Source organism: Colobus angolensis, unplaced genomic scaffold, assembly GCF_000951035.1.
Source record: "Colobus angolensis palliatus isolate OR3802 unplaced genomic scaffold, Cang.pa_1.0 Scaffold46, whole genome shotgun sequence".
Classification (NCBI taxonomy): domain Eukaryota; kingdom Metazoa; phylum Chordata; class Mammalia; order Primates; family Cercopithecidae; genus Colobus; species Colobus angolensis.
Window position 1 is genome coordinate 10,412,785 of NW_012118043.1, and position 18,941 is coordinate 10,431,725.

The window sequence follows — 18,941 nt, forward strand, 5'->3', positions numbered from 1 at the left end:
CCTCCTCCTCCTCCTCCTCCTTCCTTCCTTCCTTCCTTCCTTCCTTCCTTCCTTCCTTCTTCTTCCTTTTCTTTTCTTTTCTTTTTTTTCTTTTTGGGAGACCAAATCTCGCTGTGTTGCCAGACTGGGAGTGCAGTGGCGCAATCTTGGCCCACTGCAACCTCCGCCTCCTGAGTTCAAGTGCTTCTCCTGCCTCAGCCTCCTGAGTAGGTGGGACTGCAGTCATGTGCCACCACACCCAGCTAATTTTTGTGTTTTTAGTAGAGATGGGGGTTTTACCATGTTTGCCAGATGGTCTCAATCTCTTGACCTCATGATTTGCCCACCGTGGCCTCCCAAAATGCTGAGATTACAAGCATGAGCCACCACACCTGGCCAGTGACCCTTCTTATGAATGATGAAGCTAATTGTGACAGTCATTTTAGACAGGAAAATTGACAGCTTATTATAGATGTGTTTAAGACATTTCCCAAAGAAGCCAGGCGTGATGGCTCACGCCTGTAATTCCAGCAATTTGGGAGGCTGAGGCGGGTGGATTACCTGAGGTCAGGAGTTTGAGACCAGCCTGGCCAACATAGTAAAACCTAGTCTCTATTAAAAATACAAAAATTAGCAGGGTGGCGTGGTGGCATGCACCTATAGTCCCAGCTACTCAGGAGGCTAAGGCAGGAGAATTGCTTGAACCCGTGAGGCAGGAGGTGGCAGTGAGCCGAGATCACACCACTGCATCCTGGGCGACAGAGCGGGACTCTGTATCAAAAGTATGAAAGAAATTAAGGTACAGTATAGATTGAGAAATTTTATTATATTGCATAGTAGGAACTACGTAAGAGAACAGAAACAATGAAGGGAGGCCAGGCATGGTGGCTCATGCCTGTAATCCCAACACTTGGGGAGGATGAGGCGGGCAGATCACTTGAGGTCAGGAGTTCAGGACCAGCCTGGCCAACATGGTGAAAGCCTGTCTCTACTAAAAATATAAAAATTAGCCTCGCGTGGTGGCAGGTGCCTGTAATCCCAGCTACTCAGGAGGCTGAGGCAGGAGAATCACTTGAACCCGGGAGGCGGAGGTTGCAGTGAGCCGAGATCATGCCACAGCATTCCAGCCTGGGCGACAGAGTGAGACTCCGTCTGAAAATAAAATAATTTAAAAAAAAAACAATGAAGGGAAAGAACTAAATCAAAGGACATGCAGTCAGATTACTGCCTAATAGACTCTAAATGCAGATTATTACTTGAACATGTTTTCTTGGGAAGTGAAAAATCAATACAATAAAAGGAAAAGAGGAGTATAAGAAACACTGGTGAGCAAATAAATTTGAAAAAAAAAACCCTTACAGCTAAACCTAAAAACTATGACATTGATGTTTAAGGCAAATATCTATTAATTTTTTAAATGTAGGAGTATAATGTTCAAATTAAATGAAGAGAAGTGATAAACAGGCTAAGGATTTTGGTAATGGAGAAATGTTGGAAAATAAAACCATGAATGAAGGACAGATAAAGTAATCAAGGAAACATCACAAATAGAGCACAGAGAATAAAATGCCAGCAATATTTTCAGTAATCCCAATAAATGTAAATAAATTAACATGTTTTATTAAAATGCAGATTATCATTTGGGATTGAAATAAATGAAAAATAGCTGTATGCTATTTACAAACACATCTTAAAATAAATTAGAGGAAGTTTATAAATAATAGACTGGATAAAGGCTGGAAATAACTAATAAATGGTTACACAAAGATAGCAGAGGGGGCAATATCAATACAAGATAAACCAGAATTAAAGACCAAAAACATTAAAAGGGATAGAAAGGGGATATTTTATATTTATTGAAGGTATACGCTGCCAAATATATACCATTGTAAATCTTTACATACCTATTCTACAGAAATACACATAATCAAGCATAAAAGCATATTCAGCTGATTTTTTTATTGTAAAATATATAAAACAAAATTTACCTTATTAAGTATACAGTTCATTGGCATTAAGTACATTTATATTGCTAGGCAATCATCACGGCCATTTATCTCCAGAAATTTTTCAAATCTTCCCAAACTGAAACTCTGCCCATTAAACAATAACTCTTAATTTAGCATGGGTTAATAGCAACAGTTTTGAAACAATTTATTTTTCTTTTGTCTGCTGCAGTTGTTCATCTTTGACTCTTGAGTTGTGCACCTCTTATGCCTGTCACTGTTGGAGTAATGTTATGGATGGTCTAAGGATAGTTTCTCAGAACATGTGAATTAGGAAAGTTTGAAGATACCTCCCTCAAACTTTGCCTGTATTCTTTACAAGCAAAGATACTAATCAATATTATTTACTCTTGCTTTGATGGAATTCACTGGGACATGTTGTGTGTATTTGAAATGCAATTGAAATGAAGTACTGAATTAGTGTCAGAAGAGGCAGAGCATTACATAAGTCATTAAAATTCACAGTGAAACCAGCCTAGTAACATGGTAAACGCATCTCTACATACACACACACAAAAAAAGTGCAGGGTGAGGTTGCACACTCCTGTAGTCCCAGGTACTCCAGGGGCTAAGGTCAGAGGATCACTTGAGCCCAGGAAGTCAGGGCTGCAGTGAGCCATGCTTGCGCCCGCGCACTGCAGCCTGCGCAACAATACTGTGAGACCCTGTCTCCAAAGAGGGGAAAGAAAGTCACACTGAAGAGTGATTATAGAGTTAGAAATTAGGAAGAAATCCAACTCAGGTGCTGAATGTGCCAAGATAACAGTAGATAACCGATAGTAGATCTAGAAGGGTGACTTTCATACTTTTGGGCCACTACTCATGATGAGAAAAACATTACCTCTCAGAAGTACAAGCACATATAACAAATTACAGTTCATAAAATAGTATTTACCCTTTCTATGTGCTATGCACTGTTTCTACTGTGCATCATTTTTTGAATCTTTGTTCTCAATGCATTGAATTGGTTTAACAACCCAAGAATAGGTTGCAGTCTGTAGTTCAACTAACACTGATTACCAGGACTGTTTATCTGAATGTAATGAGCCTCAAAAGTGGAAGATCTTTTATATTAGGGTGGAGAAGTTACTTGTAAGTAGAAGAAATCAGAACAATGACAACACCTTCTGCTCCATTAGAGTAATATTCTCAGGGCCCAGCACAGTGGCACACACCTGTAATCCTAGCACTTTGGCAGGCCGAGGCAGGCAGATCTCTTGAGGTCAGGAGTTGAAGGCCAGCCTGGCCAACATGATGAAACCCCATCTCTACTAAAAATACAAAAATTAGCCAGGCATGGTGGCATGGGCCTGTAATCCCAGCTACTCGGGAGGCTGAGGCAGGAGAATCACTTGAACGCAGGAGGTGGAGGTTGCAGTGAGCTGAGGTTACACCACTGCACTCCAGCCTGGGCAATAGAGCAAGACTCCATCTCAAAAAAAAAAAAAGGATAATATTCTTCAAGGCTTAATGACTGTCTAGTGGTAGAGTTTGGTGTGAAGTGTTTGATGAAGACCTTAACTATGTTTGTTTACTGTGGGAACATGGGCTCCAAAGAAAATTGTCAAGAGAATAATGACCAACAAAAAATGGGGGTGGAGTAAGGAATGAAATGAGTCCAGTGGAAATGAGAGTAGAATAGTGGAGACATGGAGTAACTTACATTTTTTACTTTGACTAAGATGACAGAGATGTGAAGTAAGTACAGCTGGTCCAAAAGTTTCTAATGGAATTCTGAGAGAAAATGATTAATTTCCTTTAAAAAATAAAAATAAAAATAAAGATAGTTGAAGAGACCACAAGGAATAGTGAAAAGTGACCTAGATCTAACATGTAACTTCAGAAAATTTTATAACTAGCTATGCTGTTTCCTCATCTATAAATGATGTCATTGGTCTAGGAGATCCTTACTTTTACTACTGTAAATGGTAAAATGTCGATTCTGCATACTGCATCCACACTATTGACAGTGGAATGTGAATATGTATATTGTTCTCTAAGTGGTTTTTAGAATCATGGAGACCAAGCCATTTTAATTATGAAGAAAATGATTTCTTAAATTAGTATTAGTAGTTTGTTAAATATTCTTTGGTCACACTTGATTTCTTCTTTTTAGTTACATGAACATGCAGCCTACTTGGTGGACAGTTTATGGGAGAGCTCTCAAGAACTGTTGAAAGACTGGGAATGTATGACAGAGTTGCTATTAGAAGAACCTGTTCAAGGAGAGGAAGGTATAGTATTTTGACAAGTTAATTTACATGATTTTGTATTTCCATTGATAGCAATACAGTTGTATATAGATCGCTTCTTAAAAACGAGCAATACAGTTGTATATAGACTGCTTCTTATATAAACATGCTGTGTCTTTTTGCCAAGAGAACAATTTGTTTTCTATAACAAGAATGTCTGAATCGTTTCTAACATCTTTCTGTATTAACACTGCCACCATGCCACATAAGTTTTTAAAAATCCATATGCGTCATGTAATAGTCAAAAAAGTTTTTCTTTACTTTTTCCTTTTTAAATTTAAGTGACAGGGTCTTGCTCTGTCACCCAGGCTGGAGTGCAATGGCCCAATCATAGCTCACTGCAGCCTTGAACTACTGGGCTCAAGGGATCCTCCCACCTGAGACTATGGGCACATGCCACCACACTCAGCTAATTTTTAAATTTTTTGTGGAGACAGGGAATCTTACTATGGTCCCCAGACTGCCTCAAGTAATCTTCCTGCCTCAGCCTTCCAAAGTGCTGGGATTACAGCATGAGCCACTGCACCTGGCCATAAAGGTTTTCTCGATGCTGATTTGAGATACAAAATGCTGATGTAATTTAATGGTTTTTTTTTTCTTAAGTGCATCTGGAATTTATTTTTTTTTTTTTTTGCTTGATTTATATATGAACTTGGGGAGAACCTTTTATACATAATGATTTAATTAGACCACAGCCATCCCCTCTTTTGTTATATTTTCTTTAAAATAAAAATCAGGAAATCAGAGATAAGGTTATTTACCTGGCTGTTTGAGAAACGGGGACATAAGAGTAACATGATAGTTTTTGAAGTATGCATATTTTTATATGCTAGTTAATAATATGCACAGCAAATTGAACATGTATACCTAATAAAGAGGTTGTGTTCTAAAAGCTTATATGCATATTAGCTTGTTAGAACTAGAAATGCTTTTTCCTGTGTATGGTTAGGTTTTCAAACTAGCCCACAGTAGTACTTTAAAGGACTGGTAACTCATTTAATTCATACAACAGCCTTAGAAGGTGAGTGATGCCTTGATGTAAGGCCCACAGTAGATTGAACATGGTCTTCAGAAGCAAAAGAAAATTTTTTGTGTGTGTGATTGAGTCTTGCTCTGTCGCCCAGGCTGGAGTGCAGTGGCACATTCTCGGCTCACTGCAACCTCTGCCTCCCGGATTCATGCGATTCTTCTGCCTCAGGCTCCTGAGTAGCTGGGACTGCAGGCACCTGCCACCACGCCCAGCTAATTTTTGTGCTTTTATTAGAGACAGGATTTCACCATGTTGACCAGGTTGGTCTTGAACTCCTTACCTCAGATGATCCTCCCACCTTGGCCTACCATAGTGCTTGAATGACAGGCGTGAGCCACCGCGTCTGGCCAGAATCTAAAGAAATATTAATTCAGATTTTTAACTCTGTCTCTTGTTACTTATGTCCTCAAATTTTCTGATCCTTAGTTTGCCTTTTTCTATAACAGATTATTTCCTTGTATACCTTATATAGCTGTGAAGATTAAGAAAGACAATGTTCTATTGAGTCCCTTTTCTGCTTCCTGTACCCTTCTGTGTGGTTCATCCTTTTGAAATATTACAAGAGCATAATGAGCCATCCTCTGCAGTAGACTGCCCATACAGATTACTGGGAGAATGAGCATCCCCCAGTGTTCCTTCCAAGCAGTGATACTAATTTGTATTATCTATTCTGGCTTTGACATAATTCAGTGAGAGAAACACGTTTGTGTTAAACCTAGATACACACTGGTAAACTGGCCCAAAATGCCTCTTCTAAACTAAAAACATTTTTCTTATTTACTATGTATGATACAAATTCTTCCCAGACTTTTCTCAGACCTTTCAAGGAAGAGCTTATTATGCTATATTTGTCTCTAGCTGTAATTGTTATTTACTTTATTTGCACATGGTTTTTCACTCCATGTATCCTTAGTAAGAAATTGACCCTAGACCAGGCGTGATGACTCACGCCAGTAATCCCAGCACTTTGGGAGGCTGAGGTAGGTGGATCACCTGAAGTCAGGAGTTTAAGACCAGCCTGGCCAACATGGCGAAACCCTGTCTCTACTAAAAATACAAAAATTAGCTAGGTTTGGTGGCAGGCGCTTGTAATCCCATCTACTCGAGAGGCTGAGGCAGGAGGATCACTTAAACCCTAGAGGCAGAGATTGCAGTGAGCTGAGATCTCGCTGCTTCACTCCACCCTGGGCAACAGAGCGAGACTTCATCTCAAAAAAAAAAAAAGAAGAAGATGGTCCTGTTGTTAAGTTGACAGGGCCCTCTGCTCACTAGGTGAAACTGTCCAATGTATTTTGAATTCCCTTCACTTTTGTGATCACAGGACTATGAACATACACTCTGTTGCCCAGGTTGGAGTGCAGTGATATGATTCTCGGCTCACTGCAACTTCTGCCTCCTCAGCTTAAGCAATCCTCTGACCTCAGCCTCCCAAATAGCTGGGACTACAGGCGTGCACCACCATGCCTAATTTTTTGTATTTTCAGTAGAGATGGGGTTTTGCCATGTTGCCTAAGCTGGTCTCAAACTCCTGGGTTCAAGCAGTCCTCCTGCCTCAGCCTCCCAAAGTGCTGAGATTACAGGTGTGAGCCACCACTACTCCCCAGCTTACACATTCTGTTTCTAAGTAACCTTAATATTCTCCCTGATGAAAATCAATTTCCCTCTAATATCTAGTGCCTTAACACTTGAGTAAAGGGCCTCAGGTTAGTATTCAATGGTAGGTTCCATTCATTTTCCTTACCTTGTTTGTAGTCATAAAATTGCCAGAATAAGTTAGAGCTTCTCATTCCTTATTCCAACTCATTTTCTGTATATCACCCCATGTTCTATAAGGTTATTTCCAAGGAGAAGGAAGGCAAAGAGTATAAATTAAGGGCCAGGTGCGGTGGTTCACACCTGTAATCCCGGCACTTTGGGAGGCCAAGGTGGGTGGATCACAAGGTCAAGAGATCAAGACCATCCTGGCTAACATGGTGAAACCCCGCCTTTACTAAAAATACAAAAAATTAGCCGGGCCTGGTGGCGGTTGCCGGTAGTCCCAGCTACTCTGGAGGCTGAGGCAGGAGAATGGCGTGAACCCGGTTGATGAAGCTTGCAGTGAGCCAAGATCGTGCCACTGCACTCCAGCCTGGGCAACACAGTGAGACTCAGTCTCCAAAAATAAATAAATATATATATAAAAAGAAGAGACAAGATAGTATGCTTTGGTATTGTTAACTTTCTCTCCTGTTAATAAGATGTATAAGTCAGTAAATAATAATTACTAAGTCTTTTAGTCATGAAGGTGCTCTAGGTGCATTTTACTTGTTAAAATATATACTATTAGGTGTTTCATTGTGGTTTAAATTCTGTTTACAGTGGGTTTTTTTAACTTCCGGTCAAAAGGTTGATTTGGCTTGGCTTGGGTTTGGTTGGTTGGTCTTAGGTAGAAAAGTAACTTACCAGATGGGAACAGTTTTAAAAGTCAACCACAGTTTTACTGATTGAATCTAGGTAGGCAGAGTCTAGGAAATTAGGCATAACAGTTGCAAAACTTTATCTACATAATGGCTTAATTTTTTTAATACATTTTATCTGTAGACATGTTGTACCACATGCATACCACATATAGCTCTGGCATGGAGTGGCATCTAAGTTAATTTTCTGTGCTAGTGTTTTGCTGTATTTTATAACAAAATGCTACCAGTAACTTTTTTTTAAAGCAATTTTTTAGATAGGTGGAATGTGTTAGAATTCCAGTGGAGAAGGCTCTAGTTAGCAGTTGAAGATGTAGGACTAAATTTTGGGAAAATAGACACACTGTGACAGACTACCAACATCAGTTTAAATCACAGTGGCCTTAAGACTGTCTTACAGTGTTTTTATGGGTGGGGGTGTGGGTGTATGTGTCGGGGAGTGTTTTACAGAAAAATCAAGTTGCTGAATAAATTTTTAGTATAATGTGAGGATCTGGTTCTTGTCAACAGCTCTGCCACCAGGTAACAAGATCGTAACCAAATCATGTAACTTCTGGATCTCAGCTTCTTAAACTGTAAAATGAGAAACTTTATTTTTTATTTTTTTGTGGTTTTTTTTTTTCTTTTTTTTTGAGACTTGAGTCTCGCTTTCCCACCCAGGCTGTAGTGCAGTGGCAGATCTCGGCTCACTGCAACCTCCACCTCCTAGGTTCAAGTGATTCTCGTGTTTCAGCCTCTCTAGTAGCTGGGATTACAGGCGCCCACCACCACACCTGGCTAATTTTTGTATTTTTAGTAGACATGGGTTTCACCATGTTGGCCAGGCTGGTCACGAACTACTGACCTCAAGTGATCTGCCTGCCTCGGCGTCCCAAAGTGCTGGGATTACAGGCATGAGCCACCACACCCGGCTGAGAAACTTTAACTAGATAATCTTCTTTGGTCATTTCTAGTATTAAAATTCTGTAATCCAGTTGATGAATGAAATAGCTATAAATAATAAGATTCTTAAAAGCAGGAATTATTAATTTATTAATAATTTAAAAATATTTGTTGACTATATGAGTCAAATATTATGCTAAGTGCCGAGTGTATAGTGTTACACTAGATGAGCTCACTGCCAATATGGAGCTTACATTCTCCTGGGAAAGGCAGACCAAAATTGAGTAAATATTCAAAATAATTTCAAGAGTTAGTTATTAGCTTTGGTGGATAATTATAGGGGACCTATCTTTAGATTGAATCCTGATGGAAGACCTTCCTGAGCAGGCCACCTGTGAGCCAAGAAACTTAATGATAAGGCAGCCAGGCACGGTGGCTCATGCCTTTAATCCTAGCACTTTGGGCAGCCAAGGCCAGCAGATCACTTGCGGTTAGGAATTCGAGACCAGCCTGGCCAGCATGGTGAAACCCTATTTCTACTAAAAATCCAAAAAATTAGCTGGGTGTGGTGGCACGCACCTTGTCATCCCAGCTACTCAGGAGACTGAGGCAGGAGAATCACAGGAACCTGGCAGGCAAGATCGTGCCACTGCACTCCAGCCTGGACAACAGAGCGAGACTCCATCTCAAAAAAAAAAAAAGAAAAGAAAAGAAACTAAATGATAAGGGACCAGACAGGGAAAGTGTCATAAAAGAGCTATCTACATAGAGGAAATAACAATTTCAAAGTATCTGAAACATGAATGATGTTATGTTCTAGAAGATACAATAGCTGGAACGTAATGAACCAATGATACAAGATGTAATAGAAGCAGAAGTCAGATGATATAGAGCATTTTAGTTTATAAGTGAATTTATCTCATCCTAAATGTAATAAGGTGCTTTTGAAGATTTTAAACAGGGGAATAATGTGATCCAATTCATATTTTAAGAAAAATGCCTTTCATAGACGTTGTTTGGAAGAATACATAATCATTGCAGTGGTCTCTGTGAGGAATGATGGTAAAAATATAAAAGAAGGAGATGACTTATAAAGAGGGAAAGAGCCCATGGCTGAGTTAAAGATTCGATAGGAGACGAAAGCAGGAAGAGCGAGAAAGAATGAGAGTTCTACCTAACTATAAAAAGGATAAGAGATAATTATAACCTTTGCAAGCCCAGTAAAGAGGATGTTCAAGAGAGCCATAGTTCATAATATATATTGCAGAGGAGAAAAAAAGGCTACACAAATCATTTTGTGATGATTTAGGTCATTGGTGATTTTAAAGCATGATTCAATGATACTATATATATTCAATGATACTAAAAGAAGCCACAGTTCAAGGTGATAAGACTAAAATCAATAGTGAGGAAATGGAGATGCTGTGTTTTAGAAAGTTATATAGTTATATGTTGTGTTAGAAAGTTGAAATGACAGTTTGTACCATGAACAGCTACCCATTTGTTTCAATCAGTGTAGCTGCTTGGCTCTTGTCTGTGGCTTAAGGCTTATTTGCTTTCAATTTTATTATGTGGTTTTGCTGTCATATCCCAAAAGGAATTTCAATTAAATTTCAACTGCTTTTCAGTTTACCTTATCTCCCCGTTCAGAGAAAGTTTCTAAATGGATGCCTTCCAATGATAAAGTAACAAAATTGATGGAATTGAACAGTGTGCAACATTGAGTTATACTTCAACTCTACTGTGGATTTTACTCCCACGATAATGGGAGAATGTTTCTATTCTTGAGATAAGTTGTTCTGTCCTGCCTCACTTTCCATAAGACTATATTTTCTTCCTAAATAACAGACAATGCATTCAGTTCATAGGCAGCCTTGTACTTCCTTTAGCTGCAACCAAATGTGAAAAAGTATGAATTTCTGAAATCATAAAAATAGAACTTTAGTTGTTATTGAGCAAAAAGCTTTTTTTGTATTACTAGGCATTGGATCATTTGGGTACAGATGGACAAGCCGATGTTTCATTTGTTTTTCCTAAGATAAGCTAAAGTTCATGTGTGTGTGTTTTTTTTTAAAGACAATTGTTAAAACGCGGAATTAAGATGTACATACATATTTTTATAGGATAATTTTGGTACAGAATAAAGAACAAGATGTCGTTGTATCTTTTTTGCCTTTTCCTTGATTTTGCTCCAACTTAGTTTAAAATAATCAATGTAAACTTTTAAAGCTTTGTAAGTTAATTGAATTCTTAAAAAATTTATACCTCGTTCTGTGTCTATAATACCTGCATCTACTGGTCTTCAATATAAATAAGTATAGAGAGGGAGGGAGAAAGATAGAACTAAACTATTCGAATTACCAAATCTGAGTTTAAGGCTGGGCACAGTGGCTCACGCCTGTAGTCTGGCACTTTGGGAGGCCGAGGTGGGTGGATCACCTGAGGTCAGGAGTTCAAGACCAGCCACGCCAACATGGTGAAACCCTGTCTCTACTAAAAATACAAAAGTTAGCTGGGTGTGGTGGCACATGCCTGTAATCCCAGCTACTTGGGAAGCTGAGCCAGGAGAATTGCTTAAACCCAGGAGGTAAGAGGTTGCAGTGAGCCAAGATCACGCCACTGCGTTCCAGCCTGGGTGACAGAGTGAGACTCCACCTCCAAAAAAAACAAAAAAAAAAAAATTTCTGAGTTTAAAAATACATAAGAATGAGGCCAAGTGTGGTGACTCATGCTTGGAATCTCAGCACTGTGGGAGGCTGAGGCCGGTGGATCACTTCAGGTCAAGAGTTTGAGACCAGCCTGGCCAACATGGTAAAATCTCGACTCTCCTAAAAATACAAAAATTAGCCAGGTGTAGTGGCACACCTGTAATCCCAGCTACTCAGGAGGCTAAAGCAGGAGAATCATTTGAACCTGGGAGGCGGAGGTTGCCATGAGCTGAGATCATGCTCTGGCCTGGGCGACAGAGCAAGATTGTCTCAAAAAAACAGGCTGGGCACAGTGCCTCACACCTATAATCCCAGTGCTTTGGTAGGTCAAGATGGGTGAATCACAAGGTCAGGGGTTCAAGATCAGCCTGGCCAAGATGATGAAACCCCATCTCTACTAAAACTACAAAAATCAGCCAGGCACCGTGGCAGCCGCCTGTAATCCCAGCTACTCGGGAGGCTGAGGCAGGAGAATCGCTTGAACCTAGGTGGCAGAGGTTGCAGTGAGCCAAGATCGCCCCACTGCATTCCAGCCTGGGTGACAGAGTGAAATTCCATCTCAAAAAATAAAAAAATTTAAAAAATGGATTCATGAAAGTATAGAGTCTATGTGAAGGAAACCATAGTTTTAATTAAATGACTTCAGATCTCAAAAGTGAAAAGCTATATTGTATTTCGAGCTGAAAAGGTCTTTTTTTTTTTTTTTTTTTTTTATGGTACTAGTCATAATTCCAGTGGGTTTGAGAGAGTTCTGGGAGGTATGGTGAATAGGAACTAACTAAGCAAAATGATTTCAAAGTTTATATAGAATTTTAAACTTATGTTGAAAAGACAGTATAGCATAGTGCTTAAGAGAACTGACTCTGGAGTCAAACTACCTGAGTTCATATATTAGCTCTACTACTAACTAAGTGCATCTCTCTGTGGCTCATTCTCCTGTCTGTAAAGTGAGAATATTAGTTCCTATATCTTGGAAATGTTTTGCAGATAAAACAAGTTATTAAATATAAGCCACTTATGACAGTGCTTTAGACATAGAAAATTCTTAATAAATTAATTGCTATTAGCGTTAGCTAATTACACAAAATTTTAGAAAAAGGGCTAGATAAGGGAAACTTGCTTATATATTCAAGTTGGTTGAATTAAGTTACATATTAAGTTATAACAAATTATAGGTCTAGTATAATCAAAGCAGTAAAGTATTGTCATAGAAATATACAAATAGATTAGTGAAACTAAAGAATCCAAAAATACCTGAACGATGTTTAAAAATGACATTTAAATTAAAAAGGGAAATCTGGTTTAACAGTGGTGGAGACAACTGGCTATTTGCTGGGAATCAACAGGCCCACCTACTATCGTCAGAAATAAATGCCACATAGGTTAAAAATACCAAAGCAAGAGAGACGGAAAAAGTGAAAGGAAGGAAGAGCAAAAGAGCAAGCGAGCACATAAGACAGCAAAAGACAAAATAAATTAGAAGAAAATGAAGAACATATTAGTGTAACCTCCAGGACAGAGAGGCAGTACAAGAAACCTGGAAGCCATAAAACAAAAGGAGACAGATGTGACTTTTTAAAAATTAACAATTTCTGGCCGGGCGCGGTGGCTCAAGCCTGTAATCCCAGCACTTTGGGAGGCTGAGACGGGCGGATCACGAGGTCAGGAGATCGAGACCATCCTGGCTAACAGCGTGAAACCCCGTCTCTACTAAAAAAATACAAAAAACTAGCCGGGCATGGTGGCAGGCACCTGTAGTCCCAGCTACTCAGGAGGCTGAGGCAGGAGAATGGCATAAACCCGGGAGGCGGAGGTTTCAGTGAGCTGAGATCCAGCCACCGCACTCCAGCCTAGGTGACAGAGTGAGACACCATCTCAAAATAAATAAATAAATAAATAAATAAATAAATAAATAAATAAATAAATAAATAACAATTTCTGTCTGACAAAAGATACCATAAAGTGTCTGATAACAAATGACAAACCGGGAGAAAATACTTGCATCATTCAAAAGGTTAAAAAGTACTACCCCTACCATACAAGAGTTCTCAAATTGATAAGAAAGGTGAATAGTAGCACAAAAACGGGTGAAGAATAAACATAGACAAATCTTAGGGAAAAAAAGAAAATATATTCCACTTAGCTAATTAGTAGATAGAAAGGAGCAAAATGATAACCAAATACCCCTTTTCAACCATTGGACTGGCAAAAATTAAAATGGTTTATTAACATCTAGTGTTCACAGGGATATAAGGAACCAAACATTCATAACATTGCAGTTGGGGATATACATTATAATAAATAATCTTATGATTTCTCAGTATCAAGATCTTGCCATTTGAATCCATTATTCTTTGGAGAATTATTGTACAGAAATAAATGTATCAGTTGCATAAATATATGTCTATTAATGATGTTTATTGAAGCATTGTTCAGTGTCAAAAATCAGGAAATTATTTGAATGACCATAAGTAGAAGGCTGACTAAATTATGGTACATACATTAGATAGTAATTTATTAAGATAATTATTATATGTGTATATTGACTTGAAAAATATTAAGTTTTTAAAAACATACGGCATAGCCTTTTTTTATTAAAAAAAGTCCTATTATATGAGTTTTGAAATTATGTAGAAGGAAACACAGTAAAATTTTAGAATTGCCTAACTCAGAAAGGTAGCATTAGAAGAGACCAGAGTTTATCCTCTTATTCTTTACTTTGTATCTCTTTCCTGTTTGACTTGTGACAGCAAGCACATAATTACTTTAAAAAAAAAAAATAGCAAAGTACAGAGCTTTAGTCTTTAAAATAAGCAGTAATAGAATGTTTTCAGTTTTTTTATAATGTGTTCGTTTTTAATACATGGTTATTGTAAAACTGTCTACTCATGCTCATGTATTTTGTTTTACTTTAGCAATGTCTGATCGTCAAGAGAGTGCTCTTATAGAGCTAATGGTTTGTACAATTCGTCAAGCTGCTGAGGCACATCCTCCAGTGGGAAGGGGTACTGGCAAGAGAGTAAGTTAAATTAGTGAGAAATCTACTAAAAGGTTTTTAATGTAATTAACTGTCTTAAATATTTCGAAATTTTACTGATATTTGTATCCCTAAAAACATGGTATTTTTATAAATGATGGACTATGGTGCTTCATCTTTATATCCTATCTGCTATACTCAGTTTCCAAAAATAGATTCCTTCATGCTCCTATAGCACCTATACCTGCTTCTATTATTGTACTTACATGGTATTTTAAGGATTTTTATAGCCATTAAAAAAAAAAAAAAGTACCTAAAGGCTGTGGAAGCAAAATGCCTAGTTTGCAAGTTCTTCTATTTAGCAGCTACATAATCTTGAGATAGATTAATGATTTTTGTATGTCTTAGTTTCCTTATCTGTAATATGGGACTAATAATAGAGGTATTTATATTAGAGATGAGTTGAGATAATCATAGATGAAGAGACTTCTGGCTCTGTTGGTTTGAAGAGACAGGCAAATCTGTCCGCAAAAAGCAAGTATAAAAAAACTGGAATGTATTGTCAAAAACATTACATCAGGGCTCTGGAAATTCACCAAAGATTAAAAAAAAAACACACACACACATTGGGAAATATTTTTTCCTGAAAAACTGATAGAGCTTCAGATAAAAGCAGTGGAAGTCTGTGGCCTTCTTGTCATTACACATGTACCCCCATGCTTGTTCAGTAAGATCTGTAGTTTGTTACCAGAGTGGCACTGGGTGCAAAAACCCTAAGCTTTCCTGTCAGAGAGAATGGATTCAACATGGACAAGTAATAAAAGCCCACAGCTTTTGTTAATTAGAAGTAGTGAACTTGGTAGAAACAAACAGGAAAAACCTACAGTTTCAATAATCTGGGGTTGTGGTAAGAGTACTGGACCAGCCGAAAATTTAACTGCCAACTCTTAGAAATGAGAATGCTATAAAAGGATTAGCTGTGCTCTCCATACATCCCTGGCTGACTAGGAAACATTAGAGACATTAATGGAAAGTAAAAGTCAAGCAAAATCTAAGAACTGGGTGAACTTTGAACATGCTCCCTAACCAACAACAGATCATTTCTCAGAGGGGTGGAAGCCTGATTGAAGCCACAAATATTGCAATATTTGAACACAACCTCTGCCCAAATGATTGGTTGACTACTAATTTATTCAAACACAACTAGGACTCCTAGGAAGAGAGGCTAAAAAACAAAAGTAAGAATAAAAATTCTGAGCAGATAGCAGAAGTAACTCACTATGGAGGAAACAGATTATTCAGTTTACGTTAAAGATTCCCTTTAAAAAACTGGAAACTTTTATAATTACAAAAAATTAAAATCTATAGTTAAAAATTGAAATCCGCCAGATTCGGTGACTCATGCCTGTAATCCCAGCACTTATGAGGCCGAGGTGGGGGATCACTTGAAGTCAGGAGTTCAAGACCAGCCTGGCCAACATGGTGAAACCCCATCTCTACTAAAAATACAAAAATGAGCTGGGCAGGGTGGCAAGGGCCTGTAGTCCCAGTTACTCGGGAGGCTGAAGTAGGAGAATCACTTGAACCCGGAGGCAGAGGTTGCAGGGAGCCGAGATCATGCCACTGCCTTTCAGCCGGGGTGACAGAGCAAGGCTCTGTCTCAAAACAAAACAAAACAAAAAAAAGCAAAACACAATTAAAATCCTTAGTTACTGTATTATCCAAAAATGTCTACTTTCAAGAAAAACTACAACCATGCAAAGAAACAGTAAAATGTGACCATACTCAGGGAAAAGAAGCAGACAATAGGAATGGCTTCTCAGTAGGCCTGTATGTTGGATTTAGCAGGCAAAGACTTCAGAGGCCTTTTAATGAATATAATATATTCAAAGAATTACAAGAAAATATGAAAACAAGAAGTAGAGAATCTCATATATATGAAAACCCAATATGGAATTTGGGTTTTCCATATTATGGAAATAATGAAAACCCAAACGGAATTGGGTTTATGAAAACCCAAATGGAATTTCTGGTGAGAATTACAATGCAAAAATTTAAAATTAACTGAATAAGTTAATTAGCAGATTTAAGATGATGAAAGAAACAATAGAAAAACATGAAGATTAATAGAAATCCATTCTGAAGAACAGAGAAGAAAAAAGATTGAAGAAATATCAGAGCCTCAGAAATGTGTGGAACACCATCATGTGCACCGAAGTATGTATAATGGGAGTCCCAGAAGGAAAGGAGAGAGGGATAGAGGCAGAAAAAATACTTGAAGAAATCACTGAAAACCTCCCAAATTTAGTGAGAGACATCTACAGATTCAAGAAGCTTAACAAAACCCAAATAAAATAAACACAAAAGTTCCACATGTAGACACAACATAGTCACGTTGTTAAAAGACAAAGACAAAAAATCTTAAAAGCAACAAGAGATAAACAACTAATGTAGAGAGCAGTAGCAATAGGATTAAGAGTTAGCTTATCAGAAACAGTGGAGCCCAGAAGACAGTGGAATGACATATTCAATGAAAGTCAACAAAATGGCCAACCACGAATTATAAATTTAATAAGATTGTCTTCCAAAGATGAAGGATAAAAAACCATTACCAGAGAAACAGAAAGGAGAAATTTGGAGAATGTGTTGCTAGATCTGCCATACCAGAATTACTAGAAGAAGTCCTTCAGCCGGGTGCAGTGGCTCACGCCTGTAATCCCAGCACTTTGGGAGGCTGAGGCGGGTGGATCACAAAGTCAGGAGTTCGAGACCAGCCTGGCCAACATGGTAAAACCCCATCTCTACTAAAAATACAAAAATTAGCGAGGCATGGTGGCACATACCTGTAGTGCCAGCTACTCGGAAGGCTGAGGCAGGAGAATCTCTTGAACCTGGGAAATGGAGGTTGTGGTGAGCCAAGATGGTGCAGCTGCACTCCAGCCTGGGCAACAGAGCAACACTCCGACTCAAAAAAAAAAAGAAAAGAAAAAAGAGTCCTTCAAGCCATAAGGAATACCATAAGATGATAAAACGAATCCACAAGAAGGAATGAAAAAAGAAGGAATGGGCTGGATGCGGTGGCTCACACCTGTAATCCTATCACTTTGGGAGGCTGAGGCAGGTGGATTACTTAAGGTCAGGAGTTCAAGACCAGCCTGGCCAACATGATGAAACCCCATCTCTACTAAAATTACAAAAATTAACTGGTCGTGATAATCCCAGCTACTCAAGAGGCTGAGACAGGAGAATTGCTTGAACCCAGGAGGCAGAAGTTTCAGTGAGCCGAGATCACCCCACTGCACTCTAGCCTGGGTGACAGAGTAAGACTCTGTCTTCAAAAAAAAGGAAGAGTGTAAATCTGAAATGGTAAGTATGTGAGTGGATGTAAAAGGTAAAAGGCTGTGTGTGTGTGTGTGTGTGTGTGTGTGTGTGTGTGTGTGTCTGTTTCCTTCTCTTAATTTCTTTGAAAGAACATGAAATTACTTAAATCAAGCTTGTCTAACCTATGGCCCACAGGCTGCATGTGGCCCAGGACGGCTTTGAATGCAGCCCAACACAAATTTGTAAACTGTCTTAAAAGATTATGAGATATTTTTGCTGTTTTTTTTTTTTTTTTAAGCTCTTCAGCTGTCGTTAGTGGTAATGTATTTTATGTGTGTCCCCAGACAATTGTTCTTCCATTGTGGCCCAGGGAAGCCAACAAATTGGATACCCCTATTTAAATCAATAGTGATAGCACTATAGTGTTGAGATTATAACATAAATATATTGACAAGAGTAACACAAAAAGGAAAAAGATATGGAACTATATTGGAGCAAAATTGCTCTTATTATAATTAATTCAATACCAACCTGAAGTCAGTTATAAGTTAAAAATGTATATTATAATCCCTACAGTAATCCTTCATACTTAAAAATAAAAGCAGAGGAATTATAGTGGTCCTCATCTCTTAGAGACATATGCTGAAATATTTAAGGGTGAAATTATATACTGTTTACCCTTGAACAATGCAGGAGTTAGTGGCACTGACCTGCACAGTCAAAACTCCACGTGTGCTCACTTGGGCAGCAGATACACTGAATTTGGAACAATACAGAGAAGATGAGCATGGCCCCTGTGCAAGGATGACATGCAAATTTATGAAACATTTTATGAATCTTAAAACTTTAAAAATTCACATGTAACTTTTGATTCCCCCAGAACTTAACTACTGTAGCCTACTAGTAGCCTAAATGATGAGAAGCCTTAAAGCTGTTAGCACAATGGATTAACACATTTTGTATGTAATATGTGTTATACACTGTATTATTACAATAAAGTAAGCCAGAGGAGAAAAAAGTTTTTAAGAAAATCATAAGGAAGAGAAAATATATTTACTATTTGTTAACTGGATCAACATAAAAGTCTTCATCCTTGACATCTTGACATTGAGTACACTGAGGAGGAGGAGGAAGAGGGTTTTTCCCTTGCTGTCTCCAGTGGCAGAGGCAGAAGAGATGGAGATGGAAGGAGAGGCAGGTGCACTGTGTTTACAGAAATACATTGTAATTTCTGTCTTTTTGCTTTTTTCATTTCTCTAACAATGTTTCTGTGTGATACCAATCCTCCTTCCACTATTTGCTTTAATTTCAGTGCCCTCGTAATACAAGG

The 18,941-nt window shown here is 38.4% G+C and overlaps 1 protein-coding gene across 2 annotated transcripts in view; it reads left to right on the top strand.

Moving 5' to 3' along the window:
• Positions 1-18,941, top strand: part of STAG1 (stromal antigen 1) — a 301,019-nt gene that overhangs the window by 188,438 nt on the left and 93,640 nt on the right. For both annotated transcript variants that reach the window (XM_011958167.1, XM_011958168.1), the window contains exons 14-15: positions 4,102-4,219; positions 14,229-14,332. In XM_011958167.1, the coding sequence (XP_011813557.1) occupies positions 4,102-4,219; positions 14,229-14,332 (222 nt within the window). The remainder of the gene's footprint in view (positions 1-4,101; positions 4,220-14,228; positions 14,333-18,941) is intronic.